General features: G+C 46.4%; 1 protein-coding gene across 2 annotated transcripts in view; it reads right to left on the bottom strand.

Moving 5' to 3' along the window:
- LOC115466157 (diacylglycerol O-acyltransferase 1-like) overlaps nt 1-22115 on the bottom strand; it is a 35572-nt gene that overhangs the window by 3234 nt on the left and 10223 nt on the right. Inside the window, exons 7-16 of one of the 2 annotated variants that reach the window (XM_030197233.1) lie at nt 21912-22017; nt 15300-15425; nt 14285-14368; nt 12213-12316; nt 7594-7632; nt 3260-3301; nt 3119-3163; nt 1936-2048; nt 1539-1604; nt 790-877 (exon numbers count right to left, since the gene is read on the bottom strand). In XM_030197233.1, coding sequence (XP_030053093.1) covers nt 790-877; nt 1539-1604; nt 1936-2048; nt 3119-3163; nt 3260-3301; nt 7594-7632; nt 12213-12316; nt 14285-14368; nt 15300-15425; nt 21912-22017 — 813 coding nt within the window. The remainder of the gene's footprint in view (nt 1-789; nt 878-1538; nt 1605-1935; nt 2049-3118; nt 3164-3259; nt 3302-7593; nt 7633-12212; nt 12317-14284; nt 14369-15299; nt 15426-21911; nt 22018-22115) is intronic. The other variant, XM_030197234.1, reaches the window with a different exon arrangement.

The raw sequence follows: 22115 nt of genomic DNA, 5'->3' as shown, positions 1-22115 counted from the left end.
CTCATCGCCACCACTCCCTCCCCCCTCCGTGCCGGGCCCCCTGCACTGACCTGACAGCGCCTCTCACCTCTGTGTGAAAGCGCTACAGGCAGCACAGATCGCTCTGCTGCTGCCTGCAGCGCTTCCACACAGAGGTGAGAGGCGCTGTCAGGTCAGTGCAGGGGGCCCGATACGGAGGGGGGCGGGAGTGGCGGCGGGGATGGGGGGGAGGGTGGAGGTTGTTTCATGCGATGTTCCTTTCCAGGCGGCAATGGCGGCGTCCGACAATTTGACTCCGTTTCCCTCTCTGTTCCGCCCTCTGACGTCATGACGTCTTGATGTGAGGGCGGGACAGAGAGGGAAGTCTGTACTGCGCATTTGCAAATGAGTACGGTCACTTGCCGTTTATATGTTTGATTTTTACTTTAATGCTCCACCTATTAGGGTGTGTATTAATATATTGTGAACTGCACTTAACACTTTTAAAAACATCATGAGCACTTATCTTGCAAGGCACTGCAATCCCAACGGAGGCCGTTTGGTTACGGCTTCTTCAGGGAATGGACAATCTCTCTGTGCTCAGACAGGGAACACTGAAATGTGAGCAATAAATCACTCAAGTTTAAATGTAATTACAACAGGGCATCTTTTTACTGTTTTGCTAATGCAACTTCTGTTGTACAGCCAAAGCAGTTTATACATGTATTATATACAGGAATCTTCTCTGATTAGAACTGGAGGTACTGGTGAGCCACATTGTACAAATACACTCACTCATTCCAGGGCACATACTGCACAGGGATCACTTACCTCATAGATAATGGCAGAAATCAAGAATACTACCGTCTGGGCCTGCAGCTTTTCAAAACCATGCAGCAACAGGGGCGTGTACACATGTCTGTTTGCACAAGACAGAAGAAGAAAAATTGCACAATGTAACTTGATGTTACTTTTCTGCTCAAATGCCAAAGCCAGTCACAACCACTGCAAAACAACAGATGTGGCAGGAAAGCAAAGTTGCTCACCTGTAACCTGGGGTGGCCCAAGACAAAGAAATGAGCCGTCGCCCCAACCCAATCCCCTTCCCTGAAATTACCTTTTCTATTCTGTTCTTGTTTTTCAAAACATGGCAGCAGCAATGATTCCCATTGGCTGCCCTGCCACTGGTCTCGGCTCCTCCTTTCTACTGCAGGCGGACCACCTCTCTGATGTAATTTCCTGTTTCCTCAGAGGCGGGCCGCCTGCAGTACAGCCGAGGGGCCAGGACGAGCAGCCTATGTGAATCATTGCTGCCATCTTCTTTTCAAAAACAAGAACAGAAAAGGGTAATTTGGGGGAAGGGAGTTGGGGAGGGAAGGACGGAGGCGGGGGCGATGCCGCCTCACTTGTTAAATTTTTCTGAATATCTGCAGTTTAGTTTCACTGTATCAAGGTTTGTTTCAGAAACTGCACAACCTCTAAAAACATGAACCTCATATTGACAGGGATACAACCAGTTTATCTAGATTGTGCAAAGCTCTGTATCGTATCATTTGTAAACGCAGAGAATATTATTGTACCTGATAAACCACGTGTGTAATGGCCTGTTCCAGTCGGACCAGAAATTCAGGAGGTTATTTGTGTTCCTAAGACAAGAGAAGGAAGAAAAACCCATTTCCTTCACCAGTACCAGCAGCATTATCTGCCATTCACTAAGTTATTATTATGTCACTGCTACTTTAGTTTCCCAAATTCCTCTAGCGTTAATAACATTTCTATCTAAGAACCCAGCCTTTGAGAGGTTTAGTTCTCGTGCTAACGCTTCCCATAATTATGATATTCCTGGACCTCAGACTGGAATTACAGCCTGGTCTCTCATAATTACCTATTAACGTTCCCTAAGTAATACTTGCAACCAACTCTTATCTTCATTGTGTGTTTTACAGCCCACCTTATACGAGATGAAAAAAACCTTACCACCAATCGAGATAAAACTCACGGTCACCGAAACAAAGCAGCTCTGCAATTAGATTGAGAAAGCAGTGGAAGAACCAGTAGAAAAGAATCAACCAGACGAACTGATTTGGAACCTGCAGGATAAACATAATGAAAAGCAATTTCACCCCATGTTTTCAAGCTGGATGGATACATGCACAACGTTGGATACTACTTGGTGCATTAGCAGTGCTTAAAGTCATCTGCTTCTGGGAGTGTCTGGCTCTCTGTGTGCCCCCCATAGCTGCCGGGGGCAGGAGGGGGCAAAATTCCCCAGGCCTCCAGGGGGTCCCAGCGCAGAGGTCTCTCTCTCTTACTCCTGACAGGACACAGGTGATCGCGTCCCTACAGGAGCAGGAGAGAGAACTCCGGCGCCGGGCCCCCCCCCCCCTCCAGCGCTGCTCTTCATTCGCCTCTACCGCCTTGCTGAGCGACTGCTTTTCCCCCTCAGGCGCATGCTCGGTTTTGAAACCGAGTGTGCACGACAAGAGACAAAAGCAGGGGCAGGGCAGGCATGGAGTGAAGAGCAGCGCTGGATTCTTCCGCTGGCGGGGCCTCGGGATCCTCGCCAGCCCCAAGGTATCTCAGTTGCAGCAGAGATCCTAGAGGGAGGGGGCAGCAGCAATCAGTGGGGTGGGCAGCAGCGGCCCTGCCCTGGGACCGGCTAAGTCTCTTGGCGGCCCTGTTGCATGTATTTTGCAGTCCAAAATGCATGACCCTGCATTTTGTAGCATTATAACAGAAAATCTGTACATTCCAAAAATTCAACAAACAGGAGCCAGTGTATTAAATCAAGTTAGGTTTATGCTCATTAATCACACTTTCAATGCATATAAATGAGCTTGTGAGACTTTCATAAAGATTATGCTAATAAGGTAATGCAATTGCAAGCTATTTTATTTATTTTAAAACTTATAGACTGCTTACCCAGCCTCAGTGTGGCATTGCTACCTGTTGGTGTAGCAAAAAGTCTGTATGCTAATTCTTCCATAGATGCAGGAAGTGTACCTACATTTTTGCAGATGCACTTTACCATCTGTGGTCATGCACGCCTCATTTGCATCTCATAAGCATCAGCCATTAGTACATGCATTACTGGCGGTTGTCACCATCCCTTAGTACATTGGCCTTATAGATCTAATATGAATCTTCCAGTTGTGCTTACCGCTAGTTTCAGAATGTATTCCATTAACAAAGAGAATTCAATTTCCTGCAGAAATAAAGCGAACAGTCACTATCGCAAACAAACACAAATTAGCAAGTGTGATGTCTGGAAAACAAATGAAAAGCAGTAGAACTTGCTCACATTAATGGGCTTCAGGGACTTCTGGATGATTGGCGCAATCCACTGAAACAGAAAGAATGAGGAGCTATATTAGGCTGGACTCAGCTCTTAGACCATCCTGTGATTCACTGTTACTTCTACTGATGCTTTTACATACACATACAAGTGCATATATCTGACAAAAGCACACCTAGTTTTATACCAGGGGCACAGCCAGACCTTGAGGTGGGAGGGCACATTTTGGTCGCTGCTCCACTGCCGCAGCTATACATCATGGCTGGCGGGGGTCCCCAACCCCCACCAGCTGAAGCACTGCCGCTGCAAATACCTTGGCTGGCAGGGGACCCCAACCCCTGCTAGCTGAAGACTTCGTCCAGCGCTAGTCTCCAACACCGCCGCATTGCCTGCCCTGCTCTCTCTTCCCCTCACATCCAGCACATGCTTCTTTTAGTGAAACTGAGCATGCCGCTAGCCAACCAGGGGCCTAGAGCAAATTTGGGGGGCCCCCATGGCCCCACCTAGCTACGCCACTGTTTATACGATCTGCATGTTGCTGTTCCCAGGAATGTAGTTTGAGCAGAATTCCAATATACTGTTGAGAATTGAGGGGTCCCGAGCCCCCCCAAGAAGGCTAGAGTGACCTCAAATCTGACTCCATCTCTAAATAGCACTAGTACTGGGGTAATCAGGGAGTTATGATGTTCTAAAAGGAATTGCCACTGAGAGAGACGTTAGATCTAAGTGACCCGCATTAGTCCGCCTCTCAGCACTGGCAAGGAATAGATACCAGCCTTATGACAAACTGGATTTAGGCTACAGGTTATACAATGCAGCGAATGACAGCCTGATACAGCAAAAGCATTTATACTTACAGTCTTTCATCATTAAGTGAAGCCCACAAATCATAATTTGGAATGAGGAGTTTATTTGCCAAGGTATAAGTCAAATCAGTGATTGACAACAGGCATGTACAATCAATTAATTATAGGAATATAATAAGCTGCAAACAGGTGTTAATTATTTGCTAATGTTTTATAATTTCTTTTACCAATTAGAGGTTTTACAAGGGAAAGCAATTAGGCAATTTGTTAATTCTGCTGGACACATTGGTTTCCCTTGGAGAGAGAGTGGCAACCCTATTCTCTCTAACTCAAACCAGGAAATACCCGGATTTTTATAGGTGCCCTCAGGATATGGGTAATATGACAGTTGATATACCTGATTGGATCTATGCTAATGTCATGGTTGTCCCTGATTGGCTCATGCTAATGAGTAGCTTCTATCTTACTAACATGGTTTTATCTTTAGCTCGCTTCTTAAGCAAGACCCTGCTCACAGGAAAGTCTCCCTCCTCTCTTGGACAGCTAGTTCCCTATTTTCTTTGCACCTGCTATGACTCACTCATTTCTCAACTTGTTTTTCTAACTTACATTAGAGAAAATTCCACTTTGTAACAGATACGGGCTTCCATTTTGTGTTGAAATCCTCCATTTTGTTTCCATATCTATTTACCTAACTTTTAGGCCTCAATCTGGGCTACAAACTAGGCCATACTTTTCCAGTAAGCTCCCAGTTATGTCAGCCATCAGATTTCTGACTCAGCCAAGGTCTGTAATGGCCTGAGCTCTATGACTGGGCCCTCCACCATTCCAATGGGGGGGTCTCTGGCTGTACCATAATTATACAATACACAGATATTTTATAAAATACATTCGCATATTTCCAGAGTAAACAGATACATTTATACCCTCAGCACAGGAGAAAATTTGTGTATTATTCATAAAACAGGCACTTTTTAAATATTTTACATAGGTGTCCTGTTATAAAATCAATCCTTGGGAGGAAAGCAGATGGCTCTGTGCTTACAAGAAACCATGAGTTCTCCCTTGTGCAGAGCTGGTGTGTGTTGGTTCCCACACACACATGGCTGTCAGAAAGCTAAGAACACTCTCACAAAGGAAAAATTTGGTCTTACCTGCTAATTTTCTTTCCTCAAGCCCCAACCACATCCGTCCAGAACTAATGGGTTGTGTCTGTCAGTTAGCAGATGGAGAAAGAGACTGAAGAACTGTAAGTCATACCACCTAAGAACACTGCACAGGTTCTTCTTATGGAAGACCTTAGGAAACTGGAATACTGAGCATCCAAATAGCAGATGAAATGATGAGGGAGCATTTTCTAAAGTTGGCTCCTATGGAAGAAACTGCCTACCTCTGGTTGAATGGAGCATAAGTGAAAGCTTCCAACTCTTAATGAGATAGGCTGAATTTATTGCCTCCTTTAACCAATGGCCAATTGTAGCCTTCATAGCAGATGACGAAGAAGACCGCTCTTCTGACTCAATGATGGAGTGGAGGAGTGGCCTAGTGGTTAGAGCACTGGTTTTGCAATCCAGAGGTGGCCAGTTCAAATCCCACTGCTGCTCCTTGTGATCTTGGGCAAGTCACTTAACCCTCCATTGCCTCAGGTACAAACTTAGATTGTGAGCCCTCCTGGGACAGAGAAATATCTAGTGTACCTGAATGTAACTCACCTTGAGCTACCACTGAAAAAGGTGTGAGCAAAATCTAAATAAATAAAAATAAATAAATGATAGACTCTGTCCTGCATGTAAGCAAGCCAGATCCATATATCACAGATGCCTTGGCCAATCTGGCACCACTAGAATTACTTGTCCTGGGTGAGATGCTAACGTCTTTAATACTCAACTCAGGAGCACCCAAGGGGGAAATATATGCAACAAAAAGCACTCTCTAAAGTTAACCAAAATCTCAAGGGGAAAATGGGGAAACATAAAAGAGGGAGCTCCCTTCTTGCAACACAACACAACATCTCTGACCTGGTAAAAATACTCTATTTTTCTTTTTCTTTAATCCCTCTTTTTAAAAAATTAACCTCTCAGAAAAGAATAGCCAAAAAGAAGGAAAGGTACTTCAAGGTGCAGATATCCTGAATTCCTTCCTTAATCATTACACTCAACCAGGTGAGCAGTTCTCCAACTGGATCCAGGAGCTATTTCACCAGCCCAGAACTGCAAGAGATGTGTGTCATCATCTGCTGGAGACAGAGAATACAAGAAAGCTCTGCCTGTGCAGTGTCCTCATAAAGTTGGACTGCCAGCTCTTCAGTCTCTATCTCTATCTACTGGCTGACAGACATAACCCATTAGTTCTGGACTGGTCTGGTGGAACAAAAAGGAAGCACATTGTTTAGAGCTATGGTACTCCTGTGAACAGACCATCTCTTCTACAGTGTTCAGTGGGAATTTGGGTACATACCAATAAAGCCTCTGTATATAACTTGAAGCATATAATCATGTAAGATGAGTCAGAGTCCTCTGCCTACATTCCTACCTTGGGGTGGTGTATCAATATTGTGATTTCAATTGTAAGGCACAGGCTGGTCCCCTGGCAATCCCACAGAATTTTCCTGCCTCCCTCCACCCCCATGGCTCAAGAACAAGCAGACCAGAGGGAATCGACAACACAAACATAGTGTGCCAGAGAAAACAGTGAAGTGGCCCACAGATGAAACAAAAAGCAGAGACTAAAGTCAGCGAAGCCAAGTGTTATTGAAGGGGTCATCACAGCCCATGTTTCGGCGTATTAATACTGTGCTTGTCCCCAGGACAGAAAGTTTGACTTTGCTGTTTTTATCTGTCACATCCTCAATGTGGGATTACTGCTGGAAGCCTTGAATCTGTGAAACCATCATCTGACCCCTGATGCAGGCAATACGCCAAAATACAGGACATGTCGGGTCCTTAAAAAAAGTTGGCTTCTCTGACCTTAGACTCCGCTTTTTGTTTTATCTGTGGGCCACTTCACTGCCTCCATGATGCAAACCATAATAGAGATGCACCAACCCCCAGGAACATGGGTGCACGCCTGCCCAGCTTAGAAGGAACACAGGACTAAACTTGGTGGTGCCAGATCCTGCGTTCTCACAATATTGACAGAGAATTAGTACTTGAGAAGTTTAACATTTTTCTGAAACATCTGCTCTGAACATCAGTGGACAAAATAAAATCTGTTCCTAAGTGTTTTTCCTATGCATTTCAGCCATGTGTAAACTGTGAATCCAGCAGACTACAAGCACTGGGAGCCATGATGAAATGCAGAAAGTTTTCTTCATCCGAACATCAAAAATAGTATGTAGAAAGCGAAGCCATCCTGTTTAGCCCATCTCAAAAGGCACTGAAACAATATCCAGATCAATCACTGAGCTATGGTGAGGCTTTTAAAAAGTAACCAAGATGTTCATAGCAAGCTTTCTCCAGACAGAAAGTTTTGACACAGAAAAACATGTTTTACATCCAAAAGCACTGCTAGATTGTGGTACTTCATGATCCATACCTGCTGAATCAATCCTAACACGAGCTGGGCTAGGAATACCTACAAAAAAAGAAGAGTAAAACAGGTCAGAGATAGTTCTAACCAAAGCCAGTTTTTTTTTTTTTGGGGGGGGTGACGAGGGGGACACAAGGTAATTGTTCTGGTTCTTAGCATCACAAGGGCCCCTTGACAAAGCTGAACATCGTCGCCAAGGCAGAACTTCAGGGCACCTGGCACTGCCTGCCCTATTCCTTAGTTTCTGTCCTGAGCCCCCTTTGCACCTAACCCCAGCTCTGTCTCTCACTCAGTTCTGTAACTAAAATTTCAAGTTTAGCTGAGGCATCAGGGCAATGTAAGAAACTCAGTCCTGGTCTGAATAACTCAGCCATCCTAAGACGAGACATCATCTGAGCTTTCAGGTGGGAGTGAGGGTCAGGCAGGCCTTATACAGAAGATCACCTGATGAATATGAGACTCGGGGGGAGGGAAGGGTTTGCACATGAGACTATCTGAGCTTTCAGGTAGGAGTGAGGGTCAGGCAGGTCTTGCAGATGAGAGTGGGTAGGGCTTATAGATGATATCATGCAAATTACAGGTGGAAGTAATGAACAAGAAGTGCTTTCATAAGATATTACTAGAACCTGCAGGAGGGAGTGAGAAGAGGACGTGATAATTACATCTCCTGACTGTGGTAACTGCCAGAAGAAGTGCATGCCCTGCAGAACACCCATGAAACCTGGCTTATACCCAATTTTATTCCTAGCTGAAACAGGGGATATGTTTTTAATCCTCTATCCCTTGTCTCACACCACCAACTGAAAACAAAGGGCCTGATATTCAAAACTGCGTATTTAGCCAGCAACGTTTTAAAAATATCTGAATTGGTTGTATGGACAACCACTGCTGCTGAAATCTGTATGTGGTGGCACTTATCTGAATTAAAATGGGTGGAGTAAGAAAGCAGAGGATCCAAAAAAAGGAAAACACACAATCAAATTTTGATAAATACATTCAACATAAAACCCAACATGACCATGTTTCAATTGTCTTCATCAGGAATAAACTAAAAAAAGAAAAAAATGAATATAAATTAAAATAAAACACAACATACAGAATTTGAAATATTCATTAACATAATAATAACAAATACAGAATGCAAAAATATAGGTACGTATGGATCTATAAAAACAAAGCAAACACACATATGTACTTAGAGAGATAGAGAGAGCATATGCTCTAGAATTTTACTCCATTTTCCATGTTATCATTAAAAATCATTGTCACATCCTATCATCATATCCAAAATATTAATATCATAAAAGAAAACTGATAAACATACAAATCATTTAATAATATACAAAAACATGATTTGGATATTTATCAGAACACTACACATTGACATTGAGTTTCAATGTTCAAAACTTACTGTCAATGGAAGAGCTCTTGACGCTCAATATTTCAAGAGGCATCGAGCCAGACAATGCAGGTCTAGGAGACAAGTTCCTCATATGCTGAGCAGCTGTTCCTCAAAGATAAGCAAACTATGGACCTAGCAGATGGACTGATTGCCTTGGGGAGAGGCAATGGTCTGAAGCTGGGCCTGTAGCGATATCATCTCAACTTGTCCTCTTTGGTGGTCAATTGGCACCATCCAGTATTCCCCTGCCCTCAGAGTGCATTATAGGAGACCTGTGGCATTTATCATTTGATGTCTCTTTGAGGCTAGGATGCTATGACTTTGGGATCATGAACTGAAAGCCCTTAGGAGAGCTCGGTGTAGAAATATAATAAAACTTAGCAAAACAACTAAGTAGAAACTAGAAGGAAAAGAAACAAAATCCCTACGGCAAGCTCGTAAAAACTGCAAAAAAGCACCACAAAACTCAGCAGGCTACTCTGAGTAAAAGATGTTTGTCCTATGGTTACGGTGGAGAGTAAAAGAATGATATTTGCTGAAGGTATACGGGAAATACTGTGCAATTCCTACTTCAATTAAAGAATCTACTACGGAGCTCAGGAAGTGAGAAATCCTGATTGGTGCTGTCCATCCAGTTTTTGATTGGTGAACTACTTGTCTGCAGAGAAACTGAGAGGGTCTTTTACTAAGGCGCACTCACGTTTTTGGCGCGTGCTAAACATTAGAGACGCCAATGCATTCCTATGGGCTTATCTAACGTTTAGTGCACCCACAATTTTAGTGCACAATTTTAGTAAAAGACCCTCTTAGTACTCACACAGTACTTTCGAACAGGTTTTTTCAACAACACCTTTCTTGCTGAAGAGACCCACAAAGCAGGGACACATTTATCCTTTGTTTTGGCCCTATCAGACATCGTGAAGCTCTTTGACCTCTATGAGAAGTTGGCGTGGGATTACATGGAGGGCCATAATCGAACACTGCCAGCCAAATAGCTGGCCGGCCATCTTCAGGGCCGGCGCCGCAAGGGGGCAGAGCCAACCATATTTTTGAAATACGGTTGGAGCCGGCTAAATCGATCGCCGGGTGTAGAGGAGATGGCCGGCTTCATTTTTCAGCTGTAATGGATACCGGGCCTGGTCATCTCAAACCCGGCGAAATGCAAGGCATTTGATCGTGGGAGGAGCCAGCATTTGTAGTGCACTAGCCCCCCTCACATGCCAGGACACCAACCGGGCACCCTAGGGGGCACTTCTAAAAATTAAAAAAAATAATAATAACAATAGCTCCCAGGTACATAGCTCCCTTACCTTGTGTGCTGAGCCCCCCAAATCCCCTCCAAAACCCAGTACCCACAACTTTACAACACTACCATAGCCCTAAGGGGTGAAGGGGGGCACCTACATGTGGGTACAGTGGGTTTTGGGGGGGGGGTTGGAGGGCTCCCATTTACCACCACAAGTGTAACAGGTAGGGGGGGATGGGCCTGGGTCCACCTGCCTGAAGTGCACAGCACCCACTAAAAACTGCTCCAGGGACTTGCATACTAGCTGGGTATGACATTTCAGGCTGGCATAGAAGTTTTTTTTTGTTTTTTTTTTGGGTGGGAGGGGGTTGGTGACCACTGGGGGAGTAAGGAGAGGTGATCCCCGATTCCCTCCGGTGTCATTTGGTCAGTAGGGGCTCTTTTGTGAAGCTTGGTCGTGAAAAAAAGTAAAGCCGGCGAAATGCTTGTCAAGCCTGGCTTTTTTTTTCCATTATCGGGCAAAGCCGGCCATCTCGTGAGCACGCCCCGTCCCTCCCCGTCCTGCCTTCACTACCCTACCGACACGCCCCCTTGAAGTTTCGCTGGCTCCGCGACGGAAAGCAGTTGGCACCGGCCAAAATCGTCTTTCGATTATACCGATTTGGCCGGGTTGAGGAGATCACCGGCCATCTCTCGATTTGTGTCGGAAGATGGCCGGGGATCTCTTTTGAAAATGAGCTGGATAGTAACATAGTAAATGATGGCAGGTAAAGACCTGAACGGTCCATCCAGTCTGCCCAACAAGATAAACTCATTTTACATGGTATGTAGTACTTTATATGTATATCCGAGTTTGATTTGTCCCTGCCTTTCTCAGGGCACAGACCGTAGAAGTTCACCCTGCACCAAATACCGGTGTTGCCAACCAATGTCCGCTAAGATTCTATAGATCCATTCCTTCTAAACAGGATTCCTTTGTGTTTATCCCACGCATGTTTGAATTCTAACAAAAGCCTTGAAAACAACGCACAACCACCTAAACTTCTGAAAATCACTAAAAACAAATCTGTTTAAAAAGGCATACCCTACCAATCCAACCTAAATGCCTGATCACTGCGACACAACAAAACCCAAGTATGTAATGGACATAACTCTTCCGTTGTACGATTCCCTAATTGTGGCTGTGCCACGCGAACTTTATCTTACCACAACATCACTTTGTATTTGTTCTCACCGGAGTCAGCAAACGCTTCTCCGGTACCAAGTAAGCCACATTGAGCCTACAAATAGGTGGGAAAATGTGGGATACAAATGTAACAAATAAATAAATAAATAAAAATTCCATTACTGTTTTCATCTCCACCACCTCCCGCGGGAGGGCATTCCATATATCCACCACCCTCTCCGTGAAAAAATACTTCCTGACATCACTCCTGAGTCTGCCCCCCTGCAACCTCAATTCATGTCCTCTAGTTCTACCACCTTCCCGTCTCTGGAAAAGGCAGTGGCGTACCAAGGGTGGGGTGGTGGGGGCGGTCTGCCCCGGGTACACGCCGCTGGAGGGGTGCAGAGAGGAGCTGCGCGCCTGTCGGCTCTGCTGGTTCCCTGTTCCCTCTGCCCCGGAACAGGTTACTTCCTGTTCCGGGGCAGAGGGAGCAGGGAGCCAGCGGAGCCGAGAGCTGCGCAGCTGCTCCCAGCAGCCAAGAATGCACCCGGGGGGGATTGATGCACTGGGGGAGTGTCATTGAGCCAGGAGGGGGGGTGCGCATCGGCGATCCACCCCGGGTGGCAGCCGACCTAGGATCATCACTGGGAAAAGGTTTGTACCTTTATAAGTAGCTACTGCCCAACCATGTCTTTTAAAATGCCGAGCTAGAACATTTAATAATCCAAAACAACCAGCGGTACAAGGAAGCCATTCCATTCTCATTTATCCATTCTATTTCCCTAACCATGTCCAGCAACAGTGTGACTTACCATCTCAAACAATCTCCAAAAAATGAAGCGTTTTCGAATCCATTTGCTCCTTGGGAAATTAAGTTGATAGCAGAGTGTTGGAGCCATGATAAAATAGCAAAAATCTTAATACAGGGACAGAAAAAGAAAGATGAAGTTATAAAGGTCTTCAGTGAGAAAACATTCTCCAAGTCTCTTTCAGTTGAAAAGAAATTCATGAGAAATTAGATCTTACCTGCTAATTTCTTTTTTTCATAGAGTCCCTCCAGATCAGTCCAGACTTGTGGATTAGTGCTCTCCTACCGGCAGATGGAAACAGAAAGCAACTGGTTTCATGACATCACCCTATATAGGGTCCTGTGGCCCCCCAAAGTCAGCCACTATTCTTGTAACAAAGTAATCATAACTAATTTGCAAATACTCCCCCTTACCAACCACAAAGTCTCCATGCAAAACCCCAGCCCTTGCAAGGCTCTGTTGACCTGCTTCAAATAAACAACAAACAAACAAAACAAAAACCCAGAACAAAAGATGGTCTCAGATTTGGGAACCACTAAGTAAATGGAATACCTTCCCTATCTCACTTCTTCCAGAGGCACCACCACTACTGCATCCAGGAGTAGCAGCCTTTAAAAGTCAGCACGACCACTCCTATCCTCTGAGGGAAACAGCAGGTAAAGCCATGGATCTGCCCACCTCCATACCATCCCCCAGAGTTTCCCATTCAGCTGAGATCATGTTCTTAATTGTCATATGGGCCAGAAAAGCCTCAACTGGGCCTCTTCCATCTCTTTCTCCAGGTCTTTCATGGGTCTCTTACTGGTTGTTGGCCTGTCCATGGGCTGGATGAGGGGGCGGGAAAGGAGGTCCCTAACCCCTTATGGAGTCAAAAAGCTTAGTGCATAAGGAAAATACATTTCAGAGAAGATCCTGCTTTCCCAAGCCCACACCACCCTGCTGAGAGGTTTCGTTCACTTGGAGGACCATCCAAGCAGCCTTGTCCCACCTCAGCCATAGACAAAATGGTGGCAGTTGCCATCAAATTCTACCCTGCTCTGGGCCAAGGTGACTGTCTCCCTGATCCTGCTCTGCCAAACTCAATTCCCTACATGTCCTCCCCAATCCCTGCCAACTGAATTAACTCCTCCAGGCCCTGCAGCCATTGTTGATCTTCACAAGTGTAGCACCAACTGATAAGGTCAACAATTGACAGGACCTGCAGCCATTGTTCATCTTCACAAGTGTAGCACCAACTGATGAGGTCAACAATTGAGTGGCAGCACCTTCAGACTGCATAGCTCTTGCTGCACTCAGCATGCCTTCAGAATACCTGAAACACCTCCCTACAGGCCAAACTTTGATGCTGCCTTGCTGTTTGCTATCCTCTGCCTTTTACTTTTTTTTTATTCCTACCAGTTTCCACCATAAAGGTTCTCAGATCCCCTAGCTCTCTCCCAAAGATAGATGCCACTGCAGCTTGGACCTCACCAGAAGGGCAAGCATAAGAGGGTAGGGGTGAAAGAGGAACCTGGCACAACCAAATTCTACACCCTTTGGGCCCAAGACCAGTCCCAGCTGATCCAAGTCTTCTTTGGTTTGCAGTCCACAGGAGAGGTAACCTAGTCCTCCCTACTCATAAGAAGGCTCACTAACACCCAAGCACAGGACTATTTTGCCTACCATCTGCTGGAAACAGAAATACCAGGTGGCTGTGGGCTACACAGGACCCCATATGGGGTGATGTCATCAAACTAGTTGTTCTCTGTCTCCATCTGTTGGTAGAAGAGCATAAACCCATGTTTCTGGCCTGGTCTGCAAGGACAAAGAGGAGAAAGCAGTTGTAAGACAAACACATACACTTGAAATCAAGAATAAGAAAAGGAGCAGGGAGTAGTGTTCATTTCATACTTCAGTGAGATAGGAAGTAATAATTCTTATATATACTGCATTGAGCTATGCATTCCAAAGTGACCGCTTGATTGCTTGTACTTCACAAAGTATTTCTTCTAGGTATAACATAGTGGTGCCATCCATACTTTCTCCCCTTCCACTGATAATTTGTCAAGAAGAAGAACAAGTAAATGAAAAGGTACCTTGTATTGTCAGGTTCCAAGGGTACATGATCTGCTTCAGTCCTCTGTCATTCATTTTGCTATGTCTAGAAGGCAGATCAGTTCCTAGTATTCAAAATGTACAAAATCAAACTGATTCTAAAATCCAGCATAACTCAGGCAACACATTCTGAATGGGACACATCATTTGCCAGAAATATAAATCAGGGCAAATAGGCAACCAGCAAAGTTTCTGTCAGATTGGTAACCTCCTAGCAGTGTTTCTGACCCACGGTCACTCAGACAGTGACCAGCACTTCCCCTTCTTTTATAACTGAAAGGAGGTTGCCAGAGAATGTGGTAAAGGCAGTCCGCTTAGCGGGGTTTAAAAAAAGGTTTGGGCGGCTTCCTAAAGGAAAAGGCCATAGACCATTATTAAAATGGGCTTGGGGAAAATTCACTGCTTATTTCTGAGGTAAGCAGCATAAAATCTTGCCAGGTACTTGTGACCTGGATTGGCCACTGTTGGAAACAGGATGCTGGGCTTGATGGACCCTTGGTCTGTCCCAGTATGGCAATACTTATGTACTTATGAGCTGCATGAAAGACTAAAGGATATGTTTGCTGGGCAAGTGATACTTATAGAATTACATTTTATATAACCAATACAAAAAAAAAAGAGAGAAAATATATTTGCTAAAAGAACACAATACTGAACAATAAAAAAGTCTACAAAAGAAAACCCCAAAAAATAATACTGACAGCCACCTTCTGATCTGTGGCAAAATACATTTTAAAAATTGTTCCAGTTCCAAGCACTTTGAAGGCCTTAGGCTCATGGCTACTGTGAACATCCCCCCAGAGTTTCCCTGTAAAAATCATCAGGCCAGCTAGTGCCACAGGGATATCCTGAGGGTATAAAGGACAAAGGGCAAACCTGCAAAATGCAGACACAAGGGTTTTGCCAGCAAGCCCCACCCCTGGGCCTGGCTCCACCTCTTTTTCCTGTATCTCCTCCTCACGTCTTGTATCTGTCCCAGGTTCTTAGCTTGCTGACCTAGCTTTTTTAAAGCTCCTTGAGACGTTCTGGGATGTTTGCTTCTGTACCAGCGGTTAACCTCATAAAAGGAGTAAAGCTTGAGGAAGAAAATAACGGACAGCAGCAAAGTAAGCACTGATCCCACTAAAAAGGCAGAAAGAAAACACAGATCAGGAGAGGTTTGGACCAAAGGGAACAGTGATATAACACAGTTGCATATGTTCTCCGTGGACAACGGGATCCTTCAGCCACACAGTTGGGTTGACATCATTGGGATGGAGCCAAACTGGAATCGGTTTCCGTAAACTCAGACCAGAATTTTACAGGTACAGAACATTCAAATGTATTTTCTTCGTGGTTCACAAATCATATATGAAATCCAATAATGATCCGTTATTCGGCCATTAGCATCCATGTTGAGAGGGCTAGGAATTGAAGACTGGGATGAACTATGAGTTTGTCTATTGTACACGGAAGGACAATTGAAGGTAGTTGGACCATCTGTTTCAGGTGGTGGTACCAAATTTGTCTTGGCCAATCTGGAACAATTAGTATCAGCCTCACTGAGTCTTTCCACATTTTCTGAATGGTTCTGGAAATAAGTAGAATTGGCCAAAAAGCTAGAGAAATTGTGCCATCCAGGATTCTGCAAATGTATTCAGCACTATCCAGGCTTAGCTCAGATGGTGAGAACAAAACACTGGACACATGAAGGACAATTCTATAACTGGACACCCCTTGAGGAACCAAACCACAGCTGGTTAAGCTCATGGGTATACTCTGTGAGTTGATCTTGGGGTTCGGGAGACTGGGTATGTACTACTCACTTAAGGTTCCCTCCAGATCCCACACAGGAACCACACAATAGTCAGGAGAGTCGAGAAAAGCAACTGAGCTTATATAACAACTGGAACTCTGCATCAATTGTCATAGAAGTCTTCAGCACACAGCTATGATGGTAACCAGACTCGATCTTACAAAGTCACAAGAGCGCACACTCTTTCCTTCTTGGGTTATACAAATATGCAAAACCCCTTTCATCTGACCTGCAGCCGGCTGACACCCCGCAATCAACTTCTCCGATGTAGCATCATTACCAATGGAGATTTGGATCCAGCATTAACTGTCCAAGTCATTCAGGGGTTTACCCCATAGGCGTAGACTGGGGGGGGGGCGAGGGCGGGCAATGCCCCCCCAAACGACGAGGACGTGGACTGGCGCTAGAATGAAAAAAAAAAAAAACAAGCAGGCACGCGCTCGTCTCCGTCCGCTTCGCTGCTTCCCTGCCCTCTCTGTCTGCGTCCCGCCCGAAAGGAAATGACATCAGAGGAAGGCGGGACGCAGACAGAGAGGGCAGGGAAGCAGCGAAGCGGACGGAGACGAGCGTGTCTATCTACCCCCTCTCTTCCTACCCTCCGGCGCAGGCAGCACCAATCTTCTCTAAGCCTTTCTTGTTCCTGGCAGCGGTAGCGACGTACACGCTGCCTTCAGCTCTGCCCCGAAGCCTTCTCTTCAAGTTCCTGTTCCCGCATAGGTGGGAACAGGAACTTGAAGAGAAGGCTTCCGGGGCAGACCGAAGGCAGCGTGTATACGTCGCTACCGCTGCCAGGAGCACAGAAAGGTTGAAGAAGACTGCTGCCTGCACCGGAGGGAGGGAGGAAGAGAGGGGGTAAACGGAAGTCACGATCCTGGACCTCGCGGGGGGGGGGCAGCAGAGGGAAGATGAATGGGACTGGGAGGGTGGGAAGGAGCAGGAGATGGATGGGACTGGGAGGGTGGGAAGCAGAGTGAAGGAGCAGGAGATGGATGGGACTGGGAGGGTGAGAAGCAGAGTGAAGGAGCAGGAGATGGATGGGACTGGGAGGGTGGGAAGCAGTGGGAAGGAGCAGGAGATGGATGGGACTGGGAGGGTGGGAAGCAGAGTGAAGGAGCAGGAGATGGATGGGACTGGGAGGGTGGGAAGCAGTGGGAAGGAGCAGGAGATGGATGGGACTGGGAGGGTGGGAAGCAGTGGGAAGGAGCAGGAGATGGATGGGACTGGGAGGGTGGGAAGCAGAGTGAAGGAGCAGGAGATGGATGGGACTGGGAGGGTGGGAAGCAGTGGGAAGGAGCAGGAGATGGATGGGACTGGGAGGGTGGGAAGCAGTGGGAAGGAGCAGGAGATGGATGGGACTGGGAGGGTGGGAAGCAGAGTGAAGGAGCAGGAGATGGATGGGACTGGGAGGGTGGGAAGCAGTGGGAAGGAGCAGGAGATGGATGGGACTGGGAGGGTGGAAAGCAGTGGGAAGGAGCAGGAGATGGATGGGACTGGGAGGGTGGGAAGCAGAGTGAAGGAGCAGGAGATGGATGGGACTGGGAGGGTGGGAAGCAGTGGGAAGGAGCAGGAGATGGATGGGACTGGGAGGGTGAGAAGCAGAGTGAAGGAGCAGGAGATGGATGGGACTGGGAGGGTGGGAAGCAGAGTGAAGGAGCAGGAGATGGATGGGACTGGGAGGGTGGGAAGCAGAGTGAAGGAGCAGGAGATGGATGGGACTGGGAGGGTGGGAAGCAGTGGGAAGGAGCAGGAGATGGATGGGACTGGGAGGGGTGGGAAGCAGAGGGAAGGAGCAAGAGATGGATGGGACTGGGAGGGGTGGGTGGGGAGCAGAGGGAAGGACCAGGAATTGGATTGGACTGGGAAAGAAGGTGAGCAGAGGGAAGGAGCAGGAGATGGATGGGACTGGGAGGGGTGGGTGGGGAGCAGAGGGAAGGACCAGGAATTGGATTGGACTGGGAAAGGAGGTGAGCAGAGGGAAGGAGCAGGAGATGGATGGGACTGGGAGGGGTGGGTGGGGAGCAGAGGGAAGGACCAGGAATTGGATTAGACTGGGAAAGGAGGTGAGCAGAGGGAAGGAGCAGGAGATGGATGGGACTGGGAGGGGTGGGGAGCAGCGGGAAGGAGCAAGAGATGGTTGGGACTGGGAGGGGTGGGGAGCAGAGGGAAGGAGCAAGAGATGGATGGGACGGAGGGATGGTGAGCAGAGGGAAGGAACAGAAGATGGATGGGACTGGGAGGGGTGGGGAGCAGAGGGAAGGAGCAAGAGATGGATGGGACTGGGAGGGGTGGGTGGGGAGCAGAGGGAAGGACCAGGAATTGGATTGGACTGGGAAAGGAGGTGAGCAGAGGGAAGGAGCAGGAGATGGATGGGACTGGGAGGGGTGGGGAGCAGCGGGAAGGAGCAAGAGATGGTTGGGACTGGGAGGGGTGGGGAGCAGAGGGAAGGAGCAAGAGATGGATGGGACTGCGAGGGGTGGGGAGCAGAGAAATGGACCAGGAGATGGATGGGATTGGGAGAGGTCAGGCACAGCAGAGGGAAGGAGCAGAAGATGGATGGGACGGAGGGATGGTGAGCAGAGGGAAGGAACAGAAGATGGATGGGACTGGGAGGGGTGGGGAGCAGAGGGAAGGAGCAAGAGATGGATGGGACTGGGAGGGTGGGGAGCAGAGGGAAGCCTACTGGAAAGAAGACACATAAAACAGAAGACACTGGGATCAAAGTGAATAGAAAAACTACATGATCAGACAACAAAGGTAAATAAAAGTTTATTTTATTCATAATTTATTAATTGAAATGTGTCAGCTTTTTTAAATGTGCATCTGTGATATTTTGCCTGTAAATTTCATTTCCTTCCTCCATATTAGCATATTCATTTGCATATGTATATATGCAAATGATATGCTAATATGCTCCGCCCATTTTTTTGCCCCCCCCAAATGAAACAGTCAAACTACACCTATGGGTTTACCCTGAAAGAAATCACCAGCCGTGAGCAGACAGCGTCCTACCCTTGAGCCCGGTTTGTGGCGAGACTCCCCAATCTCAGCCCGCAGGTCGGCTCCTCTATTCCGCTCAGGAGATTAACAGCAATGACCCTGATCCTTCTCCTCTATCAGGGCTAGCTCAGCAGGTACCCCTCTTCCGTTCCAACAAGTCACTTGGCGGGGGTTATGAACTTCTTAAACACAGGCTACCAAGGACAAATCTTACAGAACTGTCCTTCCTTATATAGTAATGTGAGACTGTTAGTATGTGGGGTATAAATGTTATAAATAAATAAATCACCAGCTCCATCCCACACTGAGATTCCACGAATCGGGAAATCCTCAAGTGTGAGATGGATTCATGACTTTCTATGTTAGACTCCTCCCACTCAGGGCTCCAGTATAGCAAAGGGTTACAACAACACTGTGGGTGGAGTCATTCATACAATTAACGGAAAACTGCCCCAGTGGCAGAGCCAAATGCTTCGAATGTAACTTGGTCTCCTATGCAACAGAAACATTGTTCATATATGTCTGTTATTGGCATTTTTCTGGCACAGCATTTGAAGTCAGGTTTTACCTCAGCATTACAAAAAGAAGTCTTGCCAAATCAAACTGAATATTGATCAAGTTAAGTCAGGTAAGGAGGAGAGTTAAAAGAAATTCTTTTGTTTTCTTCTGCCACAGATGAAAAGAGGCTGATGGCAACTGACGGAAGCCCTGTTCAGCAACAGAAAACTTTCTGAACTTGAGAAAACTAATTCCGGTTTGGCTCTGTCTCAGTGATGTCACCCAATTGTGTGGTTTTAGCGATTCTTGCTATCCATGGAGAAAAAAGGAATCTTTGAATGATGAAAAACATTTTAAGGTAATAACATAAATTCTAGAATCTGTGAAACTGATGTAACCAGTTAAATATCTTATTTGGTTAACTTAACTGGATAGCAATGAATATCCATGCACCTCTTTCCCCACTTCTTTTTAAGCAATTAAATTTTGTCGAGACAGCACATTGTCCAGGTAAAATTTAAGCAGTGGCTGGAGTGGTAAATGTAAAACTCATGAGTTGTATAGTTAATTCTCTGTTAACCGGACAGCTCTTTTGAATATCGACCCTCCTGTATATAAACATTTATAATCATACGCCTGTCTGTGGTCAGGGCTGTCAGAAGGGGCAGGCAAAACAGTTGTAATACCGGATAGGAAGAACCTCTTTCAAATTGCCCAGGATGCTGGTTTTCAGCAAATGCTCAGTGCAGTAAGGAAAGGTAAAAACAAACCCTGCCTGCATTTCCCCTTCCTTTGTTCATAGAATTGAAAACAATAGATCTACAAACTATCGTAAAGTAAGGGACCATTTCAGCAAATACGCAATTCCACTTCTTCCTTTTCTTTAAAACTTTCTTGATCAACAAGTGCAGAATGAATCAGCCACATCCTATGGATAACCCCCTCCCCCCAACATGGGCTCTCGGGGCTGACCCAAGGGTATCCAATGCCCCAGGTGAACCTTCAGCTTGCACCCCCTCCTGGGCAGACTCTACTGCTTCCTCCTGCACCCCACGCTCACCTGAGACTCAGTGAAGTGCTGGCGGTGGCAGAACTCGCACGCCCAGCCTCACTCTAAGTGTCCACCAGCTCCCAGCGATGTAGCCCTCTTCTCCCATTTGACTTAAGGGGCAATGCAGCCCAGCTTTTGTGTGTGATTGAGGCAATGGGTAGAAGATGGTGATCCAGGAGATGGGCTGTGGGCTCTTTGTGAGAGGCAGCAAGTGGAAGAAGCAGTGAAGGAGGCTGGCGCCAAAATGCTGGCACCCAAAAGTCCTGCTTCACTCCCACAAAGCAGTGCGGGGAGCCAAACCCCCTGCGGCAAGGGCCCTGTGGCGACTGAACCATAAGCTTCATCAAGTTAACAGCTGTGGGATTGGGGCTGCACACTCAACCAGGGACAGTCTGTAGATTGAGAACCTGGGAGCAAGGCTGTTAGGCTCAACCAAGCTGTGCGGTCTTAGGCCAGGACCAGAAGCACCAGCCTGAACTACCTACTATCTGCTGGGGATAGAGAATATACTAGAGTTTTCAACAGAGCACCAGCCCCTTATACAGGTGACATCACTGGGAAAAGTCATCTTCTCTACCTCCATCTGCTGGTAGGCGAGTATAACAGCCCACTAGTCAGGATGCCTGGACGCTGAAGGAAGCTTTTTTCTTCATGCGTTCATTAAGGCCTAAATTTTAACCTCTGTCTTAGACAATTCCCCCATCTTTCTCCTTTGCACATAAAATGAAGAAACTTAGTAGATCCAACATTCTCCCACACCCATACTGAATAATGCCAGCAGCAGCGTGGAAAGCTTGACGGAACCTCTCCCTGGACCAAAGATCAGAAGGTCCCCAACTGCCTGTTCTCCCCAGGCAGGCTCCCTCCTATATAAGCCAATAACAATTTGAGGCAGGAGAGAGCAAGTCTATGCCAGCACTATCTTTCATCGCATGGGGATTTTCAAAACGCAGGGCAGAGGGCACCTTCTACGTTTTGGGGTTACTACACTCAGTACCATTGTGTATATTCTCGGAAGTCAATTTTATAGCATCTGCATGCTCAAAGTTTTGCACAGCACATTAATTTTTGCATGTATGTTAAGAAGGTAACTTTATAAAGTATAGAACAGGATTTTACATACTCAAGTAGACTCTTATATAAAAAGTCAGTGCAGAGAAATCCTTTAGATTCTGCCTTGACAAAAAAGGCTCCCTACTGACCCTGACTTCTCTAAATTTTATAAGGTTCCCTACAGGCCCTTTAATATAAAGAAATGTTCCCTCACCTGGAGAAATGGATTTCACACAATAAACCACACAGCCTGGAGCTGCTATCAGCAAAGCCAAGTGTATGTACTGAAGCACTGAACCCAGGGTTTCTGCGCTGTAGCTCTGCAAGAACACAGAAATGTAGTATGAGAGAAAGCATTCTGATTCAGCACATACCAACCTGAGTGAGCGAGCATCCAGATTCAGCACACAGCAGGGGC

The sequence above is a fragment of the Microcaecilia unicolor genome, chromosome 3, assembly GCF_901765095.1.
Source record: "Microcaecilia unicolor chromosome 3, aMicUni1.1, whole genome shotgun sequence".
NCBI lineage: Eukaryota > Metazoa > Chordata > Amphibia > Gymnophiona > Siphonopidae > Microcaecilia > Microcaecilia unicolor.
The sequence above is the reverse complement of the archived record's forward strand: the minus strand, read 5'-3'. Positions and strand labels throughout refer to the sequence as shown.